This window comes from Perca fluviatilis, chromosome 17, assembly GCF_010015445.1.
Source record: "Perca fluviatilis chromosome 17, GENO_Pfluv_1.0, whole genome shotgun sequence".
Lineage (NCBI taxonomy): Eukaryota > Metazoa > Chordata > Actinopteri > Perciformes > Percidae > Perca > Perca fluviatilis.
The window spans coordinates 15,791,807-15,817,665 of NC_053128.1; the positions used below are offsets into that span (position 1 = coordinate 15,791,807).

Sequence of the window (25,859 nt, forward strand, 5' to 3'; positions counted from 1 at the left end):
ATCGAGTCATTATAATCTTAACGTTTACTGAAATTGGGTTTGACAGAAACGCACGTTCTTCACTTCCTTTGCGCAAACATGCTGTTTTTCATTTGTTTTCAAGTACAATGCAGATTTGTCCTGCACCAGTTTTGAATGTGTTTGTGTGTACATTACTATATATAGTGGTTATACAAAGCTTATTTGTTAAATACATAAGCAAAGTTTAGGTCATCATTAAAAAAAAACTAGAAATTGTTACAGCTACAGGCTGTAACTTCTTGACTCTTTAACTCTGTATGTGGTCCTCTGGACTCTAGGACTGTGCCCAGCATTCACTTATTCACAACTTACTACAAAGTGGTGCAATGGAAATAAGTGGCCTACATTTATTCAAATATTGTAATTATTGAAGAATTTTAACTATACTTTAGTAATACCATATCCTGCTACATTGACAGCTATAGTTACTAGTTACTTTGCAAGTTCAGATTTTCCATTCAAAACATATGATCGACTTATCATTTCTGTAACTGAGAACCACCAAAAAACAATATAAAATTGGTCAAAAGGTAGAACATAACAATGCTGCTAACACATTAATGCAGTAGTGATTGTAATCCAATAATCTAATTATATATTGTATGTAATAATATAACAGTGAATACTTTCACTTTTGAGCTTTTCATCTGCAGTCGTCTACATTTAACATTTTGAATCTTTTTTCGAGAGACACTTATAAATGTGACTTTTTAAAATAAATGTTCTTTTAACTTACAGCTTAACATCTATACAACATGGTGTCTAAATGTTGAGATGTGTGGTCTCACCCGGCTTTATTCAGAATAGTTTGTATTCCATTTATTTCCTTTCTGTGTAAAGTGCATTAATAATAATGCACATTGGTATTGCAGCATAAGAGCAGCATGCCAGAGTGCAAGGTATGTTGACATGTTATTTGGGCGGCCATCCTGGGATGTCATTTCAGGGCATCAATCAGCGGAGAGCTGAAAACTGTCTTTTTCTGACAACCTCATCCCATCTGTAAATACTCATCCCACTGATGCAGGTTTTGATGGAATTAATGAGGCAGCTTCATGTGCTGATGCATGTGAAAGGGGGGCTTCCTTTAAATTGCTTTCCTTTATTGCTTCCCTCCTCCTCCTCCCTAACCAGAAATCATATTAGCCAAACCAATATCATTTACAACCATGCCATTTGTTAATTGTGCCAGCTTGCTTGTTGACTAAAGTACATACTTGGGTTTGTCCAACATGTGTGAGAGAAATAAAATGAGTATGACACAGGAGGAAGAAACAGAGAATGAGATAAAGGGATGAGACATGTGAAAATGAGGAACAGATTTTTAGATTTAGAGAATGAGAGAGAGAGAGAGTGTGAAAGAGAGAGAGAGAGAGAGAGAGAAGATGCAGAGTATTATGACAATAGATAGCACCCTGACACGGTAGTTGGGGATTGCTTCATTCTACATTAGTAGTGATCAACCTATCATCCAAATAGTTAATTCATTAATCAATTAGTCATTTACTCAAATTGGGAAATCACAATTTTCATTCACCGCCTTTTTTTCACAGTTTGTTTTAAATTGTAAAATTTTTCTTCTACACATTTTCAGCGCTTATTTCTACGTCCCTTATTTTATGATATAAAACAAAAATTGAAAACGGGTAAATTTGACCCGAAGTCAACACAAGGGTATGCCAGCGACAAAACACCATAGAAGCCAGAGATATTTTTAAATTGCTCACTTAAGTCTGACCAACATACAAAAAATTTGAATTTATAATGATAAAAAACAAGCACATTTTTGCATTTGTTAAGAAGTATTAATGACTTTTAAAATGACAGAAACCATCAATTGGTAATCAAAATTGAGCACTACTGCAACACAAGAAGTTAGCGGGCATATGTACAAGTTAGCAGAAAAGGAAAAGAAGAGAAAGAATGTGCTGCTCTGCATCATCATGGGACCTAAAGCATTTCTACCTCTACCTCAAATTGGGTTTTGATATGTGACCAATACAGCTCTGTTAGTCCATATTGGTTGATTATCATTCTCCCCCTCACTGCTGAATCTGCTTGTGGGTTTGTAGTAATTACTGCGCCGTGGCTAAGGTGATGCCTGGGAAACAGGAGGACAGACAGCAATAAGTCGTCTCCTCCTAGTTATTTTCTGTGTCTTCCACACCGGCGGCCTTTATCTTTGCTCGTCAGGAGCAGCGACCAACACAAGGCCAGTTAATACCGCCTCAGCAGCATAGATAAGATCAAAGAAGACCAGTGGAACACTGAAGATGTAATGACTGCGCTCCTCTAAGGACTGCTGCATGGTTTGTCATGTTATTATCCCCCCGTTAACACTCAGTTTTTTTTATTCATCTTTTACAAGCCTTACGCAGTTCCAGAACAAGGAAAGTTTTCAACTATTTTGATGCAGGCAAAGAAAAAAAATAGAAATGATTCCTTCTCATCACCGTTCTTTGTGCTGTTGGTGTTTTACTTCACATCTAGCTTTTCTTGCGATCTCCTTCATTTTCCCCACATAAAATATTCTGCCGCATTCGTGTCAGTGGTTCGAACAAGAGCAATTTGTCATGTTGGAAAAAGGAAGCACTGAAAGCCGCTCACATACTTCATGGTAATTTCTTGTGACAGAGGAGGAGGAGAGCAACAGCATGTCAATATACTGGAAGAGGAGGAGGTCATGGTTCTTCAGCACCTGTATATCCAACAGACTGTGACCACAAGTAATGGAAGTGATAGAGGGACAAAAGGGTGAGGCAGAGGTGGCACGCAGGCTGCAGAGATTGGAGTCCTGGTAAAACCCCAGGTGTGGGGGATGACCGAAATTGCCTTAAGTAGTCCTGATGTTGGGATGTTACAAGGTGTAAAACGAGACATGTCATGCAAAATGACTCTTTCATTCAATATGTATTCTCATAGTGGTTAAATACACTTTCACAGGCGTTCATTCGAACTCGCTACCCCCTGACTCGTAATTATTTCAGGTTTCATCACTGAAATAATTTGACTCGTACGTGCCAGAATCACTTCCCTAAAGCCGCATTCATCCCGAGCAAAACATGAAACGTTTGAAAGCATTTTTTTTGTTTTCACTTATGATTATATACTATCCAAAACGGATGAGGGCCAAAAGATTAAAGGGTTGTTTCGTCAACAAAATGTTTCGAGAAAAGTGTAGTTCTTGTTTTCCCATCTAGTAAGCACCAAAAGCCTTTAAAAAGTTTTATTTTCCTTCTTTTGTAGCTCCAGTTTGGTGCTTTGATATTCGTGAAGCATGTTTTTGATCAGTCTGTTGGTATCGTCCAATATATTAACCCTTGTGTGGTGTTCATATTTTTGTTACACAGCCAATGTTCCTGGGTCTGGTGGACCCACCACATTATTAGGCTTTTAAATCAATACAGCCATAACAATTTATGTAAAAATACTTAATAGATGTTTACTTTAGCTCAATTACCAATGATATATACACTCACCTTAAAGATTATTAGGAACACCTGTAAGATTTCTCATTAATGCGATTATCTAATCAACCAATCACATTGCAGCTGCTTCAATGCATTTAGGGGTGTGGTCCAGGTCTAGACAATCACCTGAACTCCAAACTTAATGTCAGAATGGGAACGAAAGGTGATCTAAACAACTTTGAGTGTGGCATGGTTGTTGGTGCCAGACGGGCTGGTTTGAGTATTTCCCAATCTGCTCAGTTACTGGAATTCTCACGCACAACCATTTCTAGGGTTTACGAAGAATGGTCTGAAAAAGTAAAAACATCCAGGATGCTGCAGTCCTGGGGGGCCAAAATGCCTTGTTGATGCTAGAGGTCAGAGGAGAATGGGCCGACTGATTCCAGCTGATAGAAGATCAACTTTGACTCAAATAACCACTCGTTACAACCGAGGTATGCAGCAAAGCATTTGTGAAGCCACAACACAAACAACCTTGAGGCGGATGGGCTACACCAGCAGAAGAAGGGCTACAGCGGGTACCACTCATCTCCACTAAAAATAGGAAAATGAGGCTACAATTTGCACGAGCTCACCAAAATTGGACAGTTGAAGTCTGTAAAAATGTTGTCTGGTCTGATGAGTCTCGATTTCTGTTGAGACATTCAGATAGTAGACTCAGAATTTGGCGTAAACAGAATGAGAACATGGATCCGTCATGCTTTGTTACCACTGGGCAGGCTGCTGGTGGTGGTGTAATGGTGTTGTGGGGAGGTTTTCTTGGCACACTTTAGGCCCCTTAGTACCAACTGGGCATCATTTAAATGCCACAGCCTACCTGAGCATTGTTTCTGACCATGTCCATCCCTTTATGACCACCATGTACCCATCCTCTGATGGCTACTTCCAGCAGGATAATGCACCATGTCACAAAGCTCGAATCATTTCAAATTGGTTTCTTGAACATGACAATGAGTTCACTGTACTAAAATGGCCCCCACAGTCACCAGATTTCAACCCAATAGAACATGTTTGGGATGTAGTGGAACGGGAGCTTCGTGCCCTGGATGTACATCCCACAAATCTCCATCAACTGCAAGATGCTATCCTATCAATATGGGCCAACATTTCTAAAGAATGCTTCCAGCACCTTGTTGAATCAATGCCACCAAGAATTAAGGCAGTTCTGAAGGCAAAAGGCGGTCAAACACGGCATTAGTAGGGTGTTCCTAATAATCCTTTAGGTGAGTGTACATCATTTACGGTTCATATTTGCCATTTACCCCTGTGAGATCACATTCATGATCATATGATCATTTTCGTTTTTTGTGAGAAAATAAGTAAATTCAATTATAATAGAAACACATTTTTTTTTATCATTATTGGTGCCTATTTCTTACAACTTAATCAGAACAGGTGAAAGTGCTTGAAATGTAACAATTTTGTAACTTTGTGTGGGAATAGCAGGTGCAGAAAGACAACATAGTTTCATAGCACCTTCATTTAAATACACTCCAGTCCAGTAGACCAGAACACCTCCTATGTAATAATTATGTGTAGCGGGGTGGTGAGTTAGAATAAATAATAAATAGCATGTTTCTTTTAGCAAACATTGAAAATGGGTCCCACAGACCTGAACACCACACAAGGGTTAAAGAAATTCAGGAGCAAATTTAATGTCCTTCTTGCATGTGAGAGAGAAAGACCATGGGACCACAGTTAAAGCCCATTCATGGCCATTTTTCTTTCTTGATTTCAGAGAAAGAGAATAGAGGAGGCCAGCTGTGTTTCTGAAGCTTTGAAACTTCATTTGTGAGCTATTCTGGTGATAGTTACTGTATCACCTAATATAATGTTTTTCTCTAACCTGTGCACGTCTGTGTGCGTTTCAGGGTCAAGCTGAAGGATGGCGTGGCGTTCCTGGGAGCTCGAGCCACTAACCCTGTTTTGTGGACAGTGAGTCAGGATGTCAGAAGTGAAGGCCACAGGGTTGTCACCCTCCACTGTCGGAGGAAGGAGAACAGCTTCAGTCAAAGGTACGTCCCGACACCCTACTTGCTTCTACAGAATTAATCAATGCGTGAATGAAATATGAAGTGAACACCCTGCTGAACAATCAGAAAGCAGCAGCACACTTGTTCATTTCCCGGACAGCTGTCAGTGGAGAGTGATGGCAGAGAGTGAGGATAAAAGAGGACATTTATTCCTGTGCACTGCCATGCACGCAGATCCTCAGCCATGTCACTGGGTGACACCTTCCTTCATTACAATGAACATGGCAGCGTTGTAGTTTACTTTGAGTCAAATCCACATTCACTGTTTTGTGGCTGGAAATATTCCCCAACAAATGCACTACATCAAAAGATGGCGACGCGCAGGACGCAGCAGCTTGTACGGCTCCCGGCCTACATTTCATTACATATGTGCCTGCAAATTGTGTCAATAAAATAAATTGAATTTCCTCCTTTTTTTAAAGTGGTTATAACTGATATTTTTTATAATGTATCAAATGACAATGTGAAAACAATGTGACAATGTAAAAGAAGGCGCTAGTACTGATGAACTTAGTGATTTATCAGCTAAACATGCAGCCAGCCTGGGCTTTAGTGAGCTTAATAGCGAGTTTCTGTCCGGGCCGTAACTTTACTGTTTTAGTTCACTCTCACAGCTCTCATAGTGCTGTTTTCGGCCGCAGTAGGCCTTTGTTCTCAGTGGAAAAAGTTATTAAAAAAAAACCCACTGTACACTACCAGCTCAACACCAACAAACACAGTTATAGTCTAGCTGGAGTATTTAGCAACTATACAGCCAGATATTTTTCCAACCAAAAACGGAGCGAGTCAAGAGAGAGTGAGTATAGGACTTACATTCATCAGGTGGCCAGAAACACAACTTCAAATGAATTATTATAATGCACTGACATCAACAAGTCCTCCAAACCATACAACAATATACAGTAGGGCTTTTATTCCTACCCTCACATACGACCCACTGGAGCGTTTCATAAATCAGCGCCCCAAGCCATGCCAGGACATACGACCCTCAGCAGTGTTTCCCGTCCTCATATCTAACGAAACCGGTTGGTAACATTGTGAAGCGGGTGCAGGTTAGTTAAGTTTAGGCACAAAATCTACTTAGTTAACAAAAAGATTGTGGATGGGTTAAAATCAGTACCTTTGTTATGTAAAGTCACTTCCAGTTATGCACATGGCGCAGAATGTGACGTAGTTCCGTTTGTTCTGTAAAGTTGTTCATTTCACCTCATTTCAGTGCACTATGAAAATCAACCAGCAGCAGAGATTTGGCACTTGCTTGAGATGAGCAATCCATCACAGTATTTTTATCCTGGAGGTGTTGTATTTTTGTCAGAGTTCTATCAAAAGTCTTGTGTTGCATTTAAAGATACTTTCAAAAATCAACTCCAAAAGTCTAAGTAAGCCAACAAAAATGGCTCGTAGTAATATGAGATGCACATGTACCTAATGTCTAGTTTATTGGCTAAAAAATACTAAACCACTTGTGTAATCCTTGTATTTAAAGGAAAGAATCATATTGTCATTTTTTAAGTTTGAGAAATTTGCTCAACTTTCCAAATTCGACAATTTCCAGCTAGGTGAAGGTTCAACATTACAGTACGAGAAAACATCTGCAACTTTCAATTATGACAAAAGGATGTGTGCTTATGTGTGGGTGCTGCATACATGAAGGTGTTTCCATTAATGACTAATAACTATGCATTTGTGTGCATGCACGCCTGGGTGTCATTGTACAGTACTTGACATTCAACTCGACAGCTAAACGGTTTTAGGCAAAGACAAAGTAGCTGCACACAGGAAGTGACACACCTTGGCTGCACTGTTATTTCCTCCTGGGTGCCAAGGTGACGACAGTGATGAATGACAAGTCATCTATCATTTACATGCATCTCTTTCGAAGACCCGCTGAGGAGCAGAGACATTGAATTATACAGGACTGCTCAAATCAAGGTCATACATGTTATAGCTGGTATTATGTCCTGCAATTCTGTGCTTGACAAAAGACTACCTTCAAGTTTGAAATGGTGATGCCTTGACCCTGTGCTTTTAGGTTTCTTAAGCTTACATATTAAATTGAAAAACTGTGGCACATCGATGAATGGAAAGCATATTTCACAGTTGGTGCAAAATGCTAAGATTATCAAAACACTGAACTTTAATTTAGAAAGAGTAAAAACATGCTTTAAAAATTATTATTATTTGCTTTTTGTGGTCTCCATACACCTGACTGGACAAAAACACTGCTTGATGGGCTTTTGGTCTTTGCTTTTGATTTTCAATTTTACTTTTAGGAAAGAAGTAGGCCTCGCCTTTGCAGAACCCAGCTTCATTTCTGAGCCCAAAACAGGGTTTAGAAGTTGTGGTGCCCAGTCACATCATCTATTATAGCTCTCTGATTGGCCAAGCTTTCACCTGGAGGGCTCTGCCCATTCTCTCTAGAGGTTTTCCAGACTACAATAGAAAACAATTTGAATCTTGTAAGATTTAGGCTGGCTTGGAGGCTACAATGGAGCTAGATTTGTTGAATTGAGTCTGAAAGTAATTTTCTGAATTAAATTAAATCTTTTGGCTCCCTGGTATCTGCAAGGATTTCCTTTTTGACATACGCTCTCCTACTCACCAGTAATAGGTCCATACTCACTTTATTCTACCGCTGTCCTGTGGGTAGGAGATACCCCATTAGTCAGGTTAAGTGCAAAAAGATCTTCATTAGCCAGAATATGAATGGGGGTAATGGAAATATGTGGAGATGGAAGCCAAGGAGTTTAAAAAGCCAAGGGCCCTAAAACATTACATTCCTAATAACGTCAATTGAAGCTTACTTTACAGACCATTAAAACAGCATCACTGCCAGATCCTGAAAGATAAACACCAGGAGCAGCATGCGTCTCCCCTGGCTCGTGGTAGAAAGTGTGGCATTAAAGCCAATAGTGTGACCGCCAGGTGACAGACTCCGACAGGCTTGATGAGTAAAGCAGCCAATTAGGAGAGGTGAGAATCGACTGAGGACTTAGAGAGACAGTTGTATCTCAGTGTGCTGATGTGTAATGTAATGTAATGACCACTTCAGGGAGGTATTTAAAAAAAAAAAAAACGTACTAATGTCCCAGAGGTGTGCACGATGTGTGTGCCTGCTTCAGAACAGTAGTCCAGTTATTTCAGCAGTCATATGTCCACTGTACTGATCTTCTGAGCTCTGCAGAAACTGATGAGAGCTGAGAGTTGAGGTTTTAAATAGAAATAAATGACAGGAGTGTTAGTCAGAAAAAGATGTACAAAGCATGGGAAATCACAACACAGGTTATTTGACCATCCCTTTTACAGTATGTGAACCCATCAACACATGCTGGACAAGCTATAACCAATTGTCTACTCCCGCGGCCTGTGATATACTTTTGCATTCACATTCATTATAGTTCTTGTTTTATCCAAAATAAGAAAGTAACTGCAGCAGACAGACCAGCAGATTGCGTTTTTTTAAGTAAATAAGAGTCTCTGGATGCTTTAATTAGACCAACACGAGCAAGCCAACATAAAAAAACACATATGGTTGTGTTTATTTTTGTGTATGTTCATTGTGTTAACCATTTTCTCTCCCTGTCGAGCTGCAACTCTATCTCCGGGCAGCAGTTTCTTTATGCAAATCACACTCAATATTTTTGACAAATTGATTTAGCTAGAGTACGTATGGAAGCGTGCATGGGAATGGATTACATATTTAGCTGTTTAGGTTTCAATAAAATGCTGTAAATAAACTCTCTTTATAGCAGTAAGCATGTCAATTTACACTCAAAATGTTTTGGATTCCTTTAGCATCACGCTTCAGTGTGCCCAAAAAAGCACTTTAGAAACCAAACCAGAAGGAGGTTTTTTTAAATGCTGATCTGTGTCACAGACTGCTGTGGTCAGCATTTTGTATTTGAGGGCGTCTGTATGCATATAGCAAGGATTGCAGAGTGGCTATAGTTTATGAGATAAGGAAATCTTATAGTGAGCCAGACCTGATCCGAACTGTGCTGAAAATGTCTCATCAACACAGTTACGCTTGTTTTTTTCCTCATCTACATACACACTTTTTATTTTAACAGTTATACAAAATGACTCACAGTAATCCAAATGAAGTCAGCATGTTTTGTTCACTAAGTTGCCATGATTCATCACAGCCCCTCTCAATAAATGACTTCTCTCTCTCTTGTGAACAATAAAGTGAAGACCCCAATCTAGTTTCTTTGCCCCTCTTAACACAAGCAGAGCAGATCTAGCCACAAATAGGCTACTACATGACTGTGCAAGTTTCCAGGCTGTAATAAAGCTGAATGATGCAAAATCAAATAGCCCAATGGTCATCAGACAACACTGCCTGCGCCTGTTATGAACATGTATTAGGACACTTATGCTAAGAGTTGTCCTTCACCAGCCAGTCTTCTGTTTCTGTGTCCTCACTGTTACCATGGAATTAGACTGCCTCTCCTTAACGTCGAGCTAATTCATATTCTTTTTATGCAAGTACCACTGAACTTGAAGTGCTCATATTATGCAAATTTTCAGGTTCATAATTGTATTTAGAGGTTGTACTAGAATAGGTTTATGTGGTTTAATTTAGCCAAATACACCATATTTTTGTTGTACAGCACATTGTTGCAGCTCCTCTTTTCACCCTGTGTGTTGAGCTCTCTGTTTTAGCTCTCGAGTGAGGCATCACACTTCTATTCCATTTTTGTTGGGAGTCGCACATGCGAAGTACCTAGGTAAGCACTGCTAGCTAGTCAGTTGCAGAGTATGAGGGCGTGCCACCCTAGCAGCGAGGCAAGCATTATAACGTGTGTTACAAAGTGACGCACGTTCATCACGGAAGTAAAGGCTGGACTACAATGTTTGTGAACAGTGTCTTCTCTGGAAGACCCTTTGGGGTGGACTTTGGACTTTTTCCACTTTGTAAACCTATAATGCGCACACAAATAAATAAATATATATATATTTATATACACAATAACACAATAAAGTAAGGGAAAAAGCCAAAAAACATAATATGCGCACTTTAAAAACCCCATCAGCTGTTGAGATAATTAAGAATGGGAATGCACACACACTCGGGAATTATGTACACACACAATCTTGTTACCTTGATTTGAGTGAAGGGGGTGGGTCCTCCATGTTAATGGGGTTGACAGTGATGTTCCTATAGGATCGTCACATTGCAAATTCAAAAAGAGTCCTCAGCCATGCATGTCAGGTACACAAGCTGCCTCTGGCTCCTTTATTTCTTTTTAATGAAAGCTAAGACAATTTGGAGTTCCTGTGTGATTGAGGGGAAGAGTTAAGAAAAGGAAACAAATGAAGTTTTTTTGTTAGCACAGTAGCAGTTAGAGATATAAGAGGAGGTTTCTGTCACTTTGGTATGTGGGATTTTGATGGATGACGCTTTTGACCTGGGGGTCAAGAGGTCACGACCTATCAGAAAGTGATTGATGCCTTCCAGGTGTGTGTGACTGGTCTGTTCTGGAAGCTTCTAGAAGGAGGCGTGTCCCGAAATGACGTGTGTTAAGTGCTGCAATGAGGGCGTCACAGGAAGTAGAAAAATGTTTCATTTAAATGATCCAATGAGCGTTAGAGATGAAATATCCGGATGTTTTGAAATGATCCAGTGAGAGAAAGGGGTGTAAGCGCTAATTTTGAGGCATAAAAGGGTTTCTTCCCCGTTTGAGACAAGAGAAAGATGGGTGTTCATACTACACACAGCATGAATGTAAGTTTGAGTAACACTGATGCGTTTGAAATGAGCCAATGACCAAGAATTAAATCAAGTATCTTTACACTCTTTGGAAGCAGAAGGAGCAGAACGATGTGAAGGCAGGGTTGTAAAATATAGGAATGTGTAAGGCTCCTCTTACAACAGGCCAAGTAAGTGATTGTCAATAATAGCGTGAATGGGCTTAAGCCCAAAGGTCAATGCATTTCTACCCACACTCACGCACACACACACACACACACACACAACTCACACTCACACACACCTCACGCACACACACACACACACACACACAAACAGCCACAGTTCATGTTGTCAGTACATGTTGATGTTATGTCTGTGCATGCTTAGCTCTAGTCCATATGTCTGGCTGTCCTGCGTCCTCCGCTGCTCCAGTACTCATCTGGCTGTGCCTTCTTCGTTCTGGCCGGTGTTCCTCCCTTTTCCCAACATACCCCCCTTTTTCCCCGCGCCTCTTTTCCCATGCCCACAGCAACACTCTACCAGAAATTGCGTTTTCTTCAATTCAAATAAAGCGAACCAGTGAGAAGTAGTAAAAAAAAACATTTTCAACAGATCACACAAAACCACAAATGGCATTTGAACACATAACATTCATTGTGACTACTTTCTTTGAATTTTTGAGTGATTTATTCAACTTAGTCACACTTATTTTTGTTTTACGGTCAAAATGACCCGCCATAGAAAAAAAAGTATAATATTCATCCATACACACACTCCTACAACTTTCCTGTTGCGTGTGTGCCATTATACCACATAGAAACACACGCACACAAACAGACTACAGTTCATGTTGTCAGTACATGTTGTCATGTTGCCGCTGCATGTGAGCCACTAATGTTAGCACATATCATATGATTTTTAATTTGTGAATACATTTGTATCATTTAAATGTTAACCACATTGACTTAAAAAGTTGTTTGTGTTTAATGTGGTGAAGATGCAAACCAAAAATTAAAAAACAAAAAGTATGTTTTGTATTTATACAAAATGCAACCTGAACCAAATATGTTTCTTTGTAAAAGCGCCACGTTAAAAGTAAATAGTTCTAACTTGAAGTTATATGAGTTCACGGATGCATTTATGTTTTAGAGAGCGTTGCGTTGTAATTCAGAATTAAAACAATGTCGCCAAAATGTAAGTCTTACAGGCAAGATATGGTATGTTCAAGCATGAATTTGTGAATACAAAACTTATTTTGTATAATTTTAATGTAAGTAGCACATTTGACAAAAAAAAAGTGTTTAATGTGGTGAAGATGTCAATTTAAAAGATCAGTACTTCCTTAAGTATTTCACGACCCTCATAAAACTGAATTCAAAGAAAACAACAGTGTTTTTTTTTTTTTTTTACCACGTAGAACCGCTTCCATACCACACCTTTTTTTCCAGAAGTTTCCAAACTACGCTCCGTTCAGAATTTTCTAACTAACAACAAAACACCCCGTACAATTATAAAGACTGAAGCAGACAGCGACAGAACAGCACCACAGATGCGTTGAAATGGGGACGAGTAAGAATTAAATCAAGTATCTTTACACTATTTGGAGCAGAATGTGGAAAAAAAAAAAGAGGAGAGAGAGAGAGATTCCCTTTTACCTTACGAAAGACACACATGTCAAACAAGTATCCACCGTCAACGATTTTGAATGTGGCCTCACACAGAGTATCTTACCATGGAAAGTCTTACCGAAAAAGACTCAGCTACAATACGAGAGGCCAGTAACATGGCCAGAGTGAACTACGTGGCCGATGTTCTGTTGCACTACGAGATGATATCAAGGTGAAGAGTTAGAGTACATCCAGGCTATGAGAGGCACTTGGGACAGGGCTAGGGCCTTGATCGACCATGCAAGGAAGAAAGGCAGCGGTGTTTTGTAAGACGTTTATGGAAACCTGGGAGGACAAGCAACCCACAGCGTCTTCTGTGGCTCGTCCAGCAGCACCGAGGGTGTCGGGAGGATACTTGCCATCTTGGACGATCACGGCACTGAGGATTTTGTGGGACTCAAGTATTTCCCTGCGCGCATACAAAGTGTTTGGTCGAAGGCCCATTGCTTTCGAGCCGTTTTGGATGCGTCGACTCATAGAACCCAGATAGCAGATGCTGTCGCCCCTGCTACGCGATAAAGCCAGCGGTCTTGATCATCCTGCTAGAAGCGCATACACCGTAATGACCTGGTGGAAAGGATCCTAAGCGGCACCCGGCGGCGGTGGCCAAGCGTCAAATCAGTCAAGCGTCAAATTTACTGAATATAGCCGCTATCAAGGAAATGCAGCTGATTCAGGGGAGAATGTGTGCCATACACTCTCGGGACCTCAGCGCTGACACCATGACAAGATTCATATGGACCCTGCATCTCCCAACAGCGCAAGTCTGAATGTGTCACGAGTGTCAGTGACCTTGTAAAAGCATCCACAAGAGCATGTAAATCATGACCACGTTCATATACATGGAAACCGTACATGCATCGCGTGTAAGGTTGGGAGAAATGACTTAGCCCAAAGGTTGGAGATGCACGCTAGCTAGGCTTCGGTGTACGAACCTGCGTGGCCTGCTTCGTTCTGGCCCGTGTTATCCCCCCCTTTCCCAACACACCCTTTTTTTCCCATGCTCCAACACTCTATACCAGTAATAGCGTTTTTCAATTCAAATAAGCGAACCAGTGAAAATCAAAACGCAGCGTCGCATCGCAGCTATTGCCTCTAAGCGGCGAATCTGGGAGCGCATCGCGGTGTTATATGGGTGTCTGCTGGCCATACTGCGTAGGGTGGAGTTACCTCTCCTGGCGTGATGATGTATTTACATTTGTAAAGGTGTTAAAAACGCCTGATAGACCAATGATTAGCTTGTAAATGTGAGGGCTATTGTTGTGGGTGTTAAATCGTCATGCAGGGCGTGGCTTGTAGGGTTTAAAAGTCTTGGTTTCATGCTGGCTGCTCACTTTTTAACTAGCTTCGTTTTTTCTCACCCTTCAACAAAACCAGCTGTGGATTTTCTTTTTAATTCTTTTGGTGAAAGCACAGGAATCGTTTTTCAACCATGTCTATCCACACATTTGGACAACAATCAGCATCATCTGATGTTGAAGAATGTGAGACAGCTAGAGTAGGACCCACTACATTTGCTCTGTACACTAACCCCGAAAAAGAGTCATGGGGAGGTGGAGAGACTGGAACACTATTTGGCTTGCGACAGGCCCCTCGAAAAGAGGCATCAGGCCGCCAGCGATGCTAATACTGGAACAACATGCGGTTTGAACCAGGCTCCCAGAAAGAAGCGGTTCCGTCAAGAGATCTTTCCTACAAGCATGACTGAATCGTGTACATCTGATCTAGAATATGTCGGTGTCAATGGATACAGATATTCAATTCGATACAGTGCAGGATCATTGACATTAGCTGTTTACACTAGTGTTGCTGTCGAACTATCTGGCAAAAGCCAAAACAGTCTGTACAATCTCTGTGAAAGACTGGAGCCTTTTCGTGAGGTTGTCTGCCCAGACCTTGAAAATCCTGGCTTACCTGAGCTAGTGTATGTTTGTCAATGGGACAGTAGCATTGGAGCCAGTGTCTATCGTGTGGAAGCAGACCGTTTCACTAGACCTACAGAGGATTTTATTTTCCTTAAGTGTGCAGCGAAAGGGAGAAGTTAGTTGCAGCCCGTGGTCCTGAAGAATGGAAGTTAAAACCATACCCTGTTTCTAACGAGGAATACAACAAATGGTTTAAAAACGTCTTCTTTATACAATGGTGTGACTGGGAGATTTTGAAGAAACAGTTTGATACCATTGACTATGTCATCAGAAGAGACAAAATAAGGAGTTACGTATGAAAACATGAGAAAAAGATTGATATTTGGGGATGCTGACCAACAGTCTCTGCCTGCCCGCGAACCTCTATAGACCTAAAATCGTGAGACACAAAGACTAGCAAAACGGTGGGTCTAATTTTTATGTGCTAATTATTTGCCAAAATAGTTAAAATGCTTTTTTGTGACTGTGATTGTAATGTGTGATGTTTTTTTTCTTCCCCAGAGGATCTGGAGTGGTGTCATCCGTCCCCGGAACGCCGCTTAACACCCGTATTTATTTGCACCACTGACGGCAACGGCTCTCTAAACCCTTTTTCATCATCGACACCTCCAACGCCGGAACACTTTCTTAGTATTTGGTAGGATTGCCTGTTTCACTTGGGCCAAACGTTTTGGGTATCCTTCCACAATAGTTTGCTTGGATTTTGGCCTCCTCTTGACAGAACTGGTGTAACTGGGTCAGGTTTGGAGGCCTTCTTGCTTCGCACTCACCTTTTCAGTACGCCCACAAATGTTCTATGGGATTGAGATCAGGGCTTTGGTGATAGCCCACTCAATACCTTGACTTTGTTGTCCACTTTGTAACTAATTTGGAGGTATGCTTGGGGTCATTGTCCATTTGGAAGACCCATTTGTGCCCAAGCTTTAACTTCCTGGCCGATGTCTTCAGATGTTGCTTCAATATATCCACAACATTTTCTTTTCTCATGAGGCCATATATTTTGTGAAGTGCACCAGGCCCTTCTGCAGCAAAAGCAGCCCCATAACAATATACTACCACCCCCATACTTCACAGTTGGGATGGTGTTCTGAGGGCTTCAAAGCTTAGCGCTTTTTCTTCAAATATACCGTTTATCATTATGGCCGAACAGTTCAATCTTTGTTTCGTTCAGACCACAGGACATGTCTCCAGAAATTAAGATTTTTGTCCACATGTCTGGCTTTTTATGGTGGTTTTGAAGTGATGGCTTTCTTCTCCCAGAGTAACCTTTTAGCTCATGGTGGTACAGGACTTTGTTTTACTGTGGACAATGTCTTACCAGTTTCAGCTAGCATCTTCACAAAGGTCTTTTGCTGTTGTCTGGGATTGATTCGAACATTTCACACCAAAAGCGTTCCTCTCTGGGATTCAGAATCCGTCTCCTTCCTGGCGGTATGATGGTTGTACATTCCCATGTTTTTTATGCTTGCGTATTATTGTCTGAACAGATGAACGTGGGACCTTCAGGCATCTGGAAATTGTACCCAAGGATGAGCCACACTTGTAGATGTCACAATCATTTTCCTGATGTCTTGATTGATTTCTCTTAATTTTTCCCACTGATGTCAAAGAAAGAGGCTGTGTGTTTGAGGTGTGCCTTTATATGCATCCACAGAAGCGTGCCATAATTAACTCAAATGGAGATCTAAAACAGAAAAAAGTTTACTTTCAGTTCATGTATGACAGTAAAGAAATAAAAGTTTACTGATAAGTTTTCTGAAGTGTATGTAAATATCTGGTTTCAACTGTATATCAATAAATCATATGTTTTGCTATGTTAAGATGTGTGATGGTTTTCAAGCTTCATGCTCCGCTTATCGCTATCTATAAGCGACTAAGCTAAGATGAATTTACAAAATTTTGTTATTAAAGTACTGTTTATGCATATTTTCATTCTACATGGATTAAATCTGTAAATTAAACCTTTATTTAATTTATTTGTTGCAAAGTCCCCACTAATCATGATGGAATTTGTGTGAGATTATGTAAATAACATGCAAATGAGGTCCCAAACAACTTTTTTTTAACCCATATAGGATGGGGAAGTCATTACTTTATCAATTCAGATGTTTGAAGGTATAAGCTAACAAAGCTATGCTGAGTATACTTGATTTTTTTCATACGTCTAGCACCTTTAAAAAGGGGTGGCCCCACAAGTGATGGTTATAAAAGTTGGTCCTCATAAAACATATAAATGAGTGTGTGTGTGTGTGTGTGTGTGTGTGTGTGTGTGTGTGTGTGTGTGTTTGTGTGTGTGTGTGTGTGTGTGTGTGTGTGTGTGTGTGTGAGTGTGTGTGTGTGTGTGTGTGAGCGGTGCAGAGCAGAGTTTGACCTTAGCTGACAACTGCAAGCTAGAGGCCCTTGCTCTGTTAAAGGTAGAAACTAGTCTACTCCAAGAGAGATCTTCCAACATTGATAGATGTTGTAGATAGAAAAAAGACAATTAAATAATCTAGCACTCAGGTTGAAAGCAGATAACATGAGACCAGGGTTACTTACTTATACTTATTATTAAATACTTCAAGATAGTACTACTTACACTTTTAGCGTTGGTGTTTTACAAAAAAAAAAAAAAAAAAAACAGGACAGGGTGCAAAGTTGAATCTCATCTTACATTTTTATACATATTGTGTACGTCAAGGAGAATACAATATCATTTTAAAAGCTGTATTAATACAAAATGTCACAAGCACTTTGTTTTTTAACACTGGTAATGTTTGTAAATAGTAAGTAAAATCCATGATACGAAGCTCTGAGCTCAGGTTGAAATGCAGATAGCATAAGACCAGAGTAAAATGCAAAAAGTAGTACTACTTACTTTTAACGTTGGTTTTACAAAGAAGAAATTTTTGGAGACAGGTTGAATCTCATCTTACATTTGTTTTTAACACTGATCACATAAGGTTTAAAATGTTTAATGTTTGTATATTTATTATAATTAGCTAAACTACTACTACTACTACTACTACTCTTTTTAAGCGACATCTTTCACACATTAAACACATCAATCTTTTAACGATGTTAGTTATATTAAAATTATACAAAATCATTTTTGTATTCATGAATTCATATTCATGTTGATCATACCATATCTTGTCTGTGAGACTTACATTTTGGCGATGTGTTAATTCCGTTATTAGGAAATTACGCGTACTATCAGCTAAAACATAAAATGCATCTGGTGAAGTTTTGATTGAATTTTTCAGTACATTGTAACAACTGAACAGTAAGCCTCAATTTGTGATGATATATGGAAAAACAACACCATAAACATAACATAAAAATAAAATAAAAGGGGAGAAACAAAGAGGAAAGGCGGTGATACAAAAATAGAAATAAAATGTATACATTTCAAGTACTGCTTTATCCACTAATGAGTCCAGCTGCAATGTCCTTATGCTTTATTTAAGTAAAATGTCCACTTCTGCAACCTTTTGGCACCTTTTCTCAGACCTAGTTCAACCTTTCCATTTCCCTTTATTTCATGTATGACCTCAAACTATTGTTGCTGTTTAGGACAATGGGGTTTATACCAGTTTCTGTCCCTCTGTACTACGTTACAAAAGTGAAATATGGCCCAATTACAAGACAAGTACATAAAGAAAGGAATCTTATAGCCAAGTACCATTACTCAAAACTAAATGTACATCCTCCCAAAATGACCTTTATTTTTCAGAACTCCAAAAGTGTGGTAGTGTGTGATGTTTTACTGCTAATCTTAGGTGTAATAAAGAAGCGCACCAAATTCTTCCGGTTAAACACACTCAATTGTTGTGAACTTACTGGAGTATGTTGGGTTTAACACATATTGTACCATACATCTGATGGATTTTCCATTATTAGTTCCTTTTATCACGTTGATTTCAAATATAATGTTGAGTTGCTCCTACATTCGATAATTCTTTCATACAACATAGAAATGATTTTAGCGCTGAAGTTACTATTTGGTCTATAAGCATTTATCATTTTATCTTATAACTGGATTACATTCTTGTGAGTTCTCCATTTTCAATTCTTTGTTGTAGTAATCTCTAAATTGTATATACCTAAATAAATCCCGATTGTGAAGGGAACATTTTTCTTTTAATGTTTGGAAAGTCTGTCATTCATTGTTGTCTATTATCGTACACACTGCCTTAATACCTTTTACTGACCAATCCTTGAATAACTCCTGAGCTTAAACAGGGTGTCCAAGGCTATCCATCTAAGCACTTCGCGCTGGTCTTTCCTTAGTTTTAGCTGCCTGCAAAGTTAAACCAGAACTTCTTTTTCTCCTAACACTGACTGTATTGGATAACCTTCAAGCGTGCGTCTCGATTTCCTTCCATCTAGCAAAATAGTTGTCATTACACCAAAAGAAATAAGGGGTGGAACTGAGCTGCTTTAAGATTGGGGGACGCCATTCCTACTTTATTGTTTGGCCGACTGAAGTGTTGCATATTTTATTCTAGGCTTCTTTCCATCCCAGGCTAAGAACAGATGACCACTACTGGCAAGGCCTGAATAGATATAGCAATCTAGGCAAAATGTTCCTTAATTCAGCTAATCTTACTACTAAAATCCAATGGGTTGTGTAGACCATCTTTCAATATCTTTTTTAATATTTTGGTTAATTAAATTATAGTTTACCTCATATAATTTGTTTTAACTATATTGCACCAATTAAGTACTTTATTGATTCCATATCCCATTTTACATCATATCTACATCTTATTTCCTTTGAAGGAGTATAGTTGAATGACCAAAGTTGTGTCTTTGTAATATTTATTTTATAACCAGCATAATAACTAAACTCCTCTAGGATTTCCATCAGTATAGATAAGGAGGTCCAGGGTTCAATATTAAGCATAAATAGTGTGGGACTGAGACAACAACCTTGTCCTAGAGCCCCTCTCAATGTGAAAAATGGATACAATGATCCATTGACTTTGTTGTTGATAAAGTGTTCTAATTATAGTTACTCCAATATTCCCTCCTCTCCTGTTAGGAGACTGTAATAAGTGCCTCTTTCCATGATGGCGGGAGTTTACCTTCTCCTTTAATCCCATTAAATGCTTTCAACAGGGCCGGGAACTAGCTCTTCTTTAAAGGTTCTATACCACTGGAAAACCATCACTATCTGGAGTTTTACTTGATTTTTAAGTTGGCTATTGCATTATTTATCTCTTCCAGTGAAAAATCTGCTAATGATACAATCATTTTGTTTCTTGCCAATCTGAGGGTAGATCAGATCGTTAAGAAAATGTTCCATTGCTTCTACTTTAGTACTGGAGGTTTTGGTATATAGTTTTTTGTAGTAGTATAGGAAAATGTCTTCTATTTCTACAGCATGATATTTTTTGTTGATTTGTTTCTGGGTCCGCATCTTATGTATGGTACTATCAGCTTCTTGTTTTACGTAAGCAAAGTAATTTAGCGGCCTGATTAAGTAATATGTCTGGTTGTAAAAACAAGCTTTCTTCTCAACATCTTGTTCTAATAGATCATTAATCTGATTCTTTAATTGTTGTATTTGCACTAAAGTTGTGGATCACTGTTATTTTTATGTTGCTGCTCCACATTAGATAGGGTCTAATACAAGGTTATTATATTCAAGACCTCCTTTTATTTGGCGTTGTTAAGGCAATCAATTGTAGAGTCACTGCCTTCAGTGAGTCCCAGATGGATCCACCTCTCCGTTGTCATTAATCTTCAAATATTCTCTTATATCTGATTTAATTTATTATACAGCTGATTTGTTATTTAATAAGCCTATATTTAACCCTTATTCGCATCCTACCTTCTAGTTGAACTGTTAGATATAGTGCACTATGGTCAGAGACATCAGCTACCTCAATTCTATTTTTCTTTAGACTAGTTGTATCCGGGTAGCTATTCAATACTATGTTAAAATCACCTACACATAAAAGGAACCCTTCCAGTGCAGTTACATCCATTAGTTATTTGAAAAATAGTTTTTTACTATTAGGAGTTGCACTCAACAAAAAAAAATATATACGTTCTCTTTTTTAATTTGGCCTTTACATTAGACCTTTTTAAATTGGGTTTCCCAACCCAATCACATTTAAGGACAGTAACTTCACTTCATTAGACTGCATCACGGGCTGAGCGAAATATCTCACACCATTCTGTTCCCACAGGCTAAACATTGAAACCATAAGTAAAGATAACTGGAGCACAATAATGTGCTTAGAACAAGCATTATAACAAACACAAAATAAAACTATAAAAAGTTTTGAAGTGAAGGGGAATGATAGCTTGACTAACAGTCCCGTAGACAGAGCTGACCTCTCACTGCTCCGTGAGTCAGCACATAAAATACAATATAGTAGCCTAGATATCTAGACGCACTCTAGCGGCAGCCAGGGTCAGTTTTTCAAAGTCAATTTTTACACTAATCTTGATCGCTATACCAATGTTGAGTACTGATGATAGCAAAAAATAAATACGAGCCAAATCAGTGGTAGCAACACGGAGCTGCTGCAGCTAATGCCCAGAGCTTCACTTAGCTGAAACAGCAGTTTTGGGGGCATAAGATACCTTTTGTGCCTCTTAACAGACAAAAAATGCAATTAAAATGTCTGTGCAACATGAACAGGGACCTTAAATGACAACAAGATGCGTTTAGCAACTTAGCCAAAAGTTTTTTAAATCACCTACCCATTAGCTGCTACCTGTTAGCTTAGGTTAAGCACTGAAGTCATTCTTAAAAATGAAGATGTGTTCAGAGTTTTGCCGACCACATACGGCAAAAGTTTAATCTATCACCCTAGCGTTGCTCTGCCTGGTTGTAGCGCTATCCTATTGGTGCAGAGGAAATTTGAAAGACTTCCGTTTATCCCGCCCATGGGATTGAGCCCTGCCAATGGTGAGTTCCCAGACCCAGGATCTTGATGGGGGTCTGGCTAACAATAAAGTATATTATGGGACAAGTATTTACCGTCTGTATTGAAACACTACTGCTCCTCCGGTTTCTGCGCTGAAATTTCTGGAGTACTCTAGCTTCGCCTGGCACTGTTCTCAAAGGTCTCCACCTGTGTGCAACCCCACGTTCTGCCATGGTGAAGACGCTCCATCAGATGTTTTTCCTACCAAAGCGCTTTCTCTGACCCTCCACATCCTATTGTGATTTTCTGTACGCCATGCTTTCAGGATAATCATCTCCTTAGTACTGTATTGCTGGAAATTAATTTTACAAAAACCCAGGTATCGGTGCCAGGGCTGTGGAGTGCGCTGTATCTGCAAATCCACCTCATCACTCAGTTCGGTTCGTAACAGTTTTTAACAAACTCTATCACTGACCCATCTTTGCCCTGCCTCGAGGACCAAGTCATTCAATTTGTCCTCCAGCTTCTGTTGGTCCTTCATCATTTGTTGGAAGTGGTGTTAGCTTCAGTACTCCCGTATCCGGTGTCATCGATCTGGGTCTCCATCTTGCTGATTTTCTCGTTTTTGCTCCTTTATAGCATACATGTATGTCGCTAGCTGTTGGTTGACGTCTTGCTTAAACTTCGTGGAATTCTTCTCTCGTGTCATGTTCAATTTCTTCTTTAAACATTTTTAGATCTTGCTTTAGTTACGATTTAAAAATTCGCAAATCTGCTTACTTATAGCTTGAAACCCATGCACCCGTTCCTGTTGTTGAGTTCGCCGCCATGTTGACCTTCTTCCGCATGTTTGTCCTTAACATGTTCTACCGGTGTAAATAACTTTACCCGCCCGGTTTATCTTCGTCCCTCTAACTTTGCCTTTGTATGCCCGCCTATATATAATCTTAACAGATTCAACTTTTTTTTTTTCTTTGAATTCAGTTTTATGAGAGGTTCGTAAATACTTAAGGAAGTACTGATCTTTTAAATTGACATCTTTCACCACATTAAACACATTTTTTTTTTTTTGTCAAATGTGCTAGTTACATTAAAATTATACAAAATAAGTTTTGTATTCACAAATTCATGTTGAACATACCATATCTTGCCTGTAAGACTTACATTTTGCGACATTGTTTTAATTCTGAATTACAACATAGCGTCTCTAAAACATAAATGCATCCGGTGAAGTCATATAACTTCAAGTTAGAACTATTTTACTTTTAAGGTGGCGTTTATACAAAGAAACATATTTGGTTCAGGTTGCATTTTGTATAAATACAAAAGCATACTTTTTGTTTTTAATTTTTGTTTGCATCTTTCACCACATTAAACACAAACAATCTTTTAAGTCAATGTGGTTACATTTAAATGATACAAATGTATTCACAAATTAAAATTCATATGCATATTTGTTGCGAACATTAGTGGCTCACATGCAGCGGCAACATGACAACATGTACTGACAACATGAACTGTGTCTGTTTGTGTCGCGTGTGTTTCATGTGTATAATGGCACACAAGCACAGGAAAGTTGTGAAGGTGTGTATGGATGAATATTATACTTTTTTTTTCTATAGGCGGTCATTTTGACCGTAAACAAAAATAAGTGTGACTAAGTTGAATAAATCACTCAAAATTCAAAGAAAGTAGTCACAATGAATGTTATGTGTTCAAATGCCATTTGTGGTTTTGTGTGATCTGTTGAAAATGTTTTTTTTTTTTTACTACTTCTTACTGGTTCGCTTATTTGAATTGAAAACGCAATTTCTGGTAGAGGTGTTGCTGTGGGCATGGGAAAAAGTAGGAAAAAGGGGTATGTTGGGAAAAGGGAGTGAACACCGGGCCAGAACGAAGAAGGCACAGCCAGATGAGTGCAGACGGCGGAGGACCAGGACAGCAGCCAGACATATGGACTAGAGCTAAGCATGCACAGACATACCGATCAACATGTACTGACAACATGAACTGTGGCTGTTTGTGTGTGTGTGTGTGTGTGTGTGCGTGAGTGTGTGTGAGTGTGGAGTGTGTGTGTGTGTGTGTGTGTGTGCGTGAGTGTGGGTAGAAATGCATTGACCTTTGGGCTTAGGCCCATTCACGCTTATTACAATCACTTACTTGGCCTGTTGTAAGAGGAGCCTTACACATTCCTATTTTACAACCCTGCCTTACACGTTCTGCTCTCTGCGCCAAAGAGTGTAAAGATACTTGATTTAATTCTTGGTCATTGGCTCATTTCAAACGCATCAGTGTTACTCAAACTTACATTCATGCTGTGTGTAGAATGAAAAACCTATCTTTCTCTGTTTCAAGCGGGGAAGAAACCCTTTTATGCTCAAAATTTAACGCTACACCCCTCTTCTCTCACTGGATCATTTCAAACACATCCGGATATTTCATCTCTAGCTCATTGGATCATTTAAATGAAACATTTTTCTACTTCCTGTGAGCGCCCTCATTGCAGCACTTAACACACGTCATTTCCGGGACCGCCTTCCTTCTAGAAGCTTCCAGAACAGACCAGTCACACACACCTGGAAGGCATCAATCACACTCTGACAGGTCGTGACCTCTCTGACCCCCAGGTCAAAAGGTCATCCATCAAAATCCCACATACCAAAGTGACAGAAACCTCCTCCTTATATCTCTCTGCAGTTCTTCAGCCCAATACTCAGCGTGTCAATCAGTAGCTTGTCCAAGCTGCGAAGGGAGTTCGATTTGTAATTGCAGGAGGTGAGGCGTGGCATCTAACAACTAATTAAAATAAACCGAATCTAATGGCTTTCATTTCTCAATCTGCCCACTCCGTCAAATTAACACATGCACAGAGAGACGTGCCCGACGTCAAGAGCAGTAAGCCCTTTTTTTATACATGGAAGCTAAAATCTTTTGGGCTTTGGCTCTGTTTAAACATGACAGGACCATTATGGATAGAGCTGCAATGCTCGTTCAATATTTGGCATCTGGTGCACAAAAGGGAGCAGTGGCACTGCTGAAGAACAGCAATGGGTAGAAAAATAATATGAGAAAGGACAAGTGTTGTGTGTTCTCTCACATGCTGCACCAGTGATGGGTTTTAAAATGTTTTTTGAACATTAAGTAGGTTTGCTTTCATAACTGACTGATCTGGTCTGATTCATTTCTCAATTAATCACTTAAGCATTTTGTCCATAAAATGTCAGAAAACCAGTCTACTAACATTCAGTTTACTGTCATATATGACAAAGAAAAGCAGCAAATGCTCACATTTGAGAAGCTGAAATTCTGGGGTGCTTGGGGGGCATATTTGCTGGTGGCTGCAAAAAGACTAAAGTGACTGATCAATTATCAAAATTGTAACCGATTATTTTTCTGTCAAGCATCGATTAACTGACTCTAATATGACGACTTAATCAATGACTTTGTGAGTGTGAGGGATACTCAGCCATGCGTGAATTCACTACGTTTCTCATTAATTTCATAATTTTTTTAGATAGGCAGCAGATTTCTTTATTCTATATTATTAATATATTATATTTCGTATATCACAAAATGACAAGGCATACGATTTATGACATTTATATTCTCCTTGCTTGCATGCTGAATTTGCTGGATAATCATAAGCAATTGGCAGTGATGAAAGTTTAAAACTTAAGTGAGGGAGACCGATGGTCTGACAATAAAATAGAACAAAAATCAATGAAAACACAATTTTATTGACTGATCCGACATGAGACCAATCTCCTCAGCGCCTTGGCCACTCACAGTAGTTCATACTTTATTAATTTAATTTAAATTTTTTTAAGTGATAAATGTATTGTAGCGCTCTTACAAAGGCAGAAGAACAGCCATTTAGTATCTTTGAATATTTAACCGTGTGTTACTGTAGCTTTTCTGTTATGAGACGGCATTCAACTCAGACCTGTACTGTGTTGTTAGTGTAACGAAAATGTTCCTCAGCCTGTTCTCATGAACCATTCGTTCAAAAAGCTACGAAAAGTTAAGCACTGTAATTCATAAGCATTCCACGTTTTTTTTTTGTGTGTGTGTATTCACTACATTGATAGCCGCTGTATAAGAACGCGGCTGGCTGGATGGGTGGGCGTTAGGCGTTAACATACAGGACTTTCAAGCCAGACAGCAGAGTTTGCTTCATGTGGA

General features: G+C 39.3%; 1 protein-coding gene across 4 annotated transcripts in view; it reads left to right on the top strand.

Moving 5' to 3' along the window:
- Positions 1 to 25,859, top strand: part of si:dkey-112m2.1 (transmembrane protein 132C) — a 176,571-nt gene that overhangs the window by 83,082 nt on the left and 67,630 nt on the right. For all 4 annotated transcript variants that reach the window (XM_039780113.1, XM_039780115.1, XM_039780114.1 and 1 more), the window contains one exon: positions 5,363 to 5,506. In XM_039780113.1, the coding sequence (XP_039636047.1) occupies positions 5,363 to 5,506 (144 nt within the window). The remainder of the gene's footprint in view (positions 1 to 5,362; positions 5,507 to 25,859) is intronic.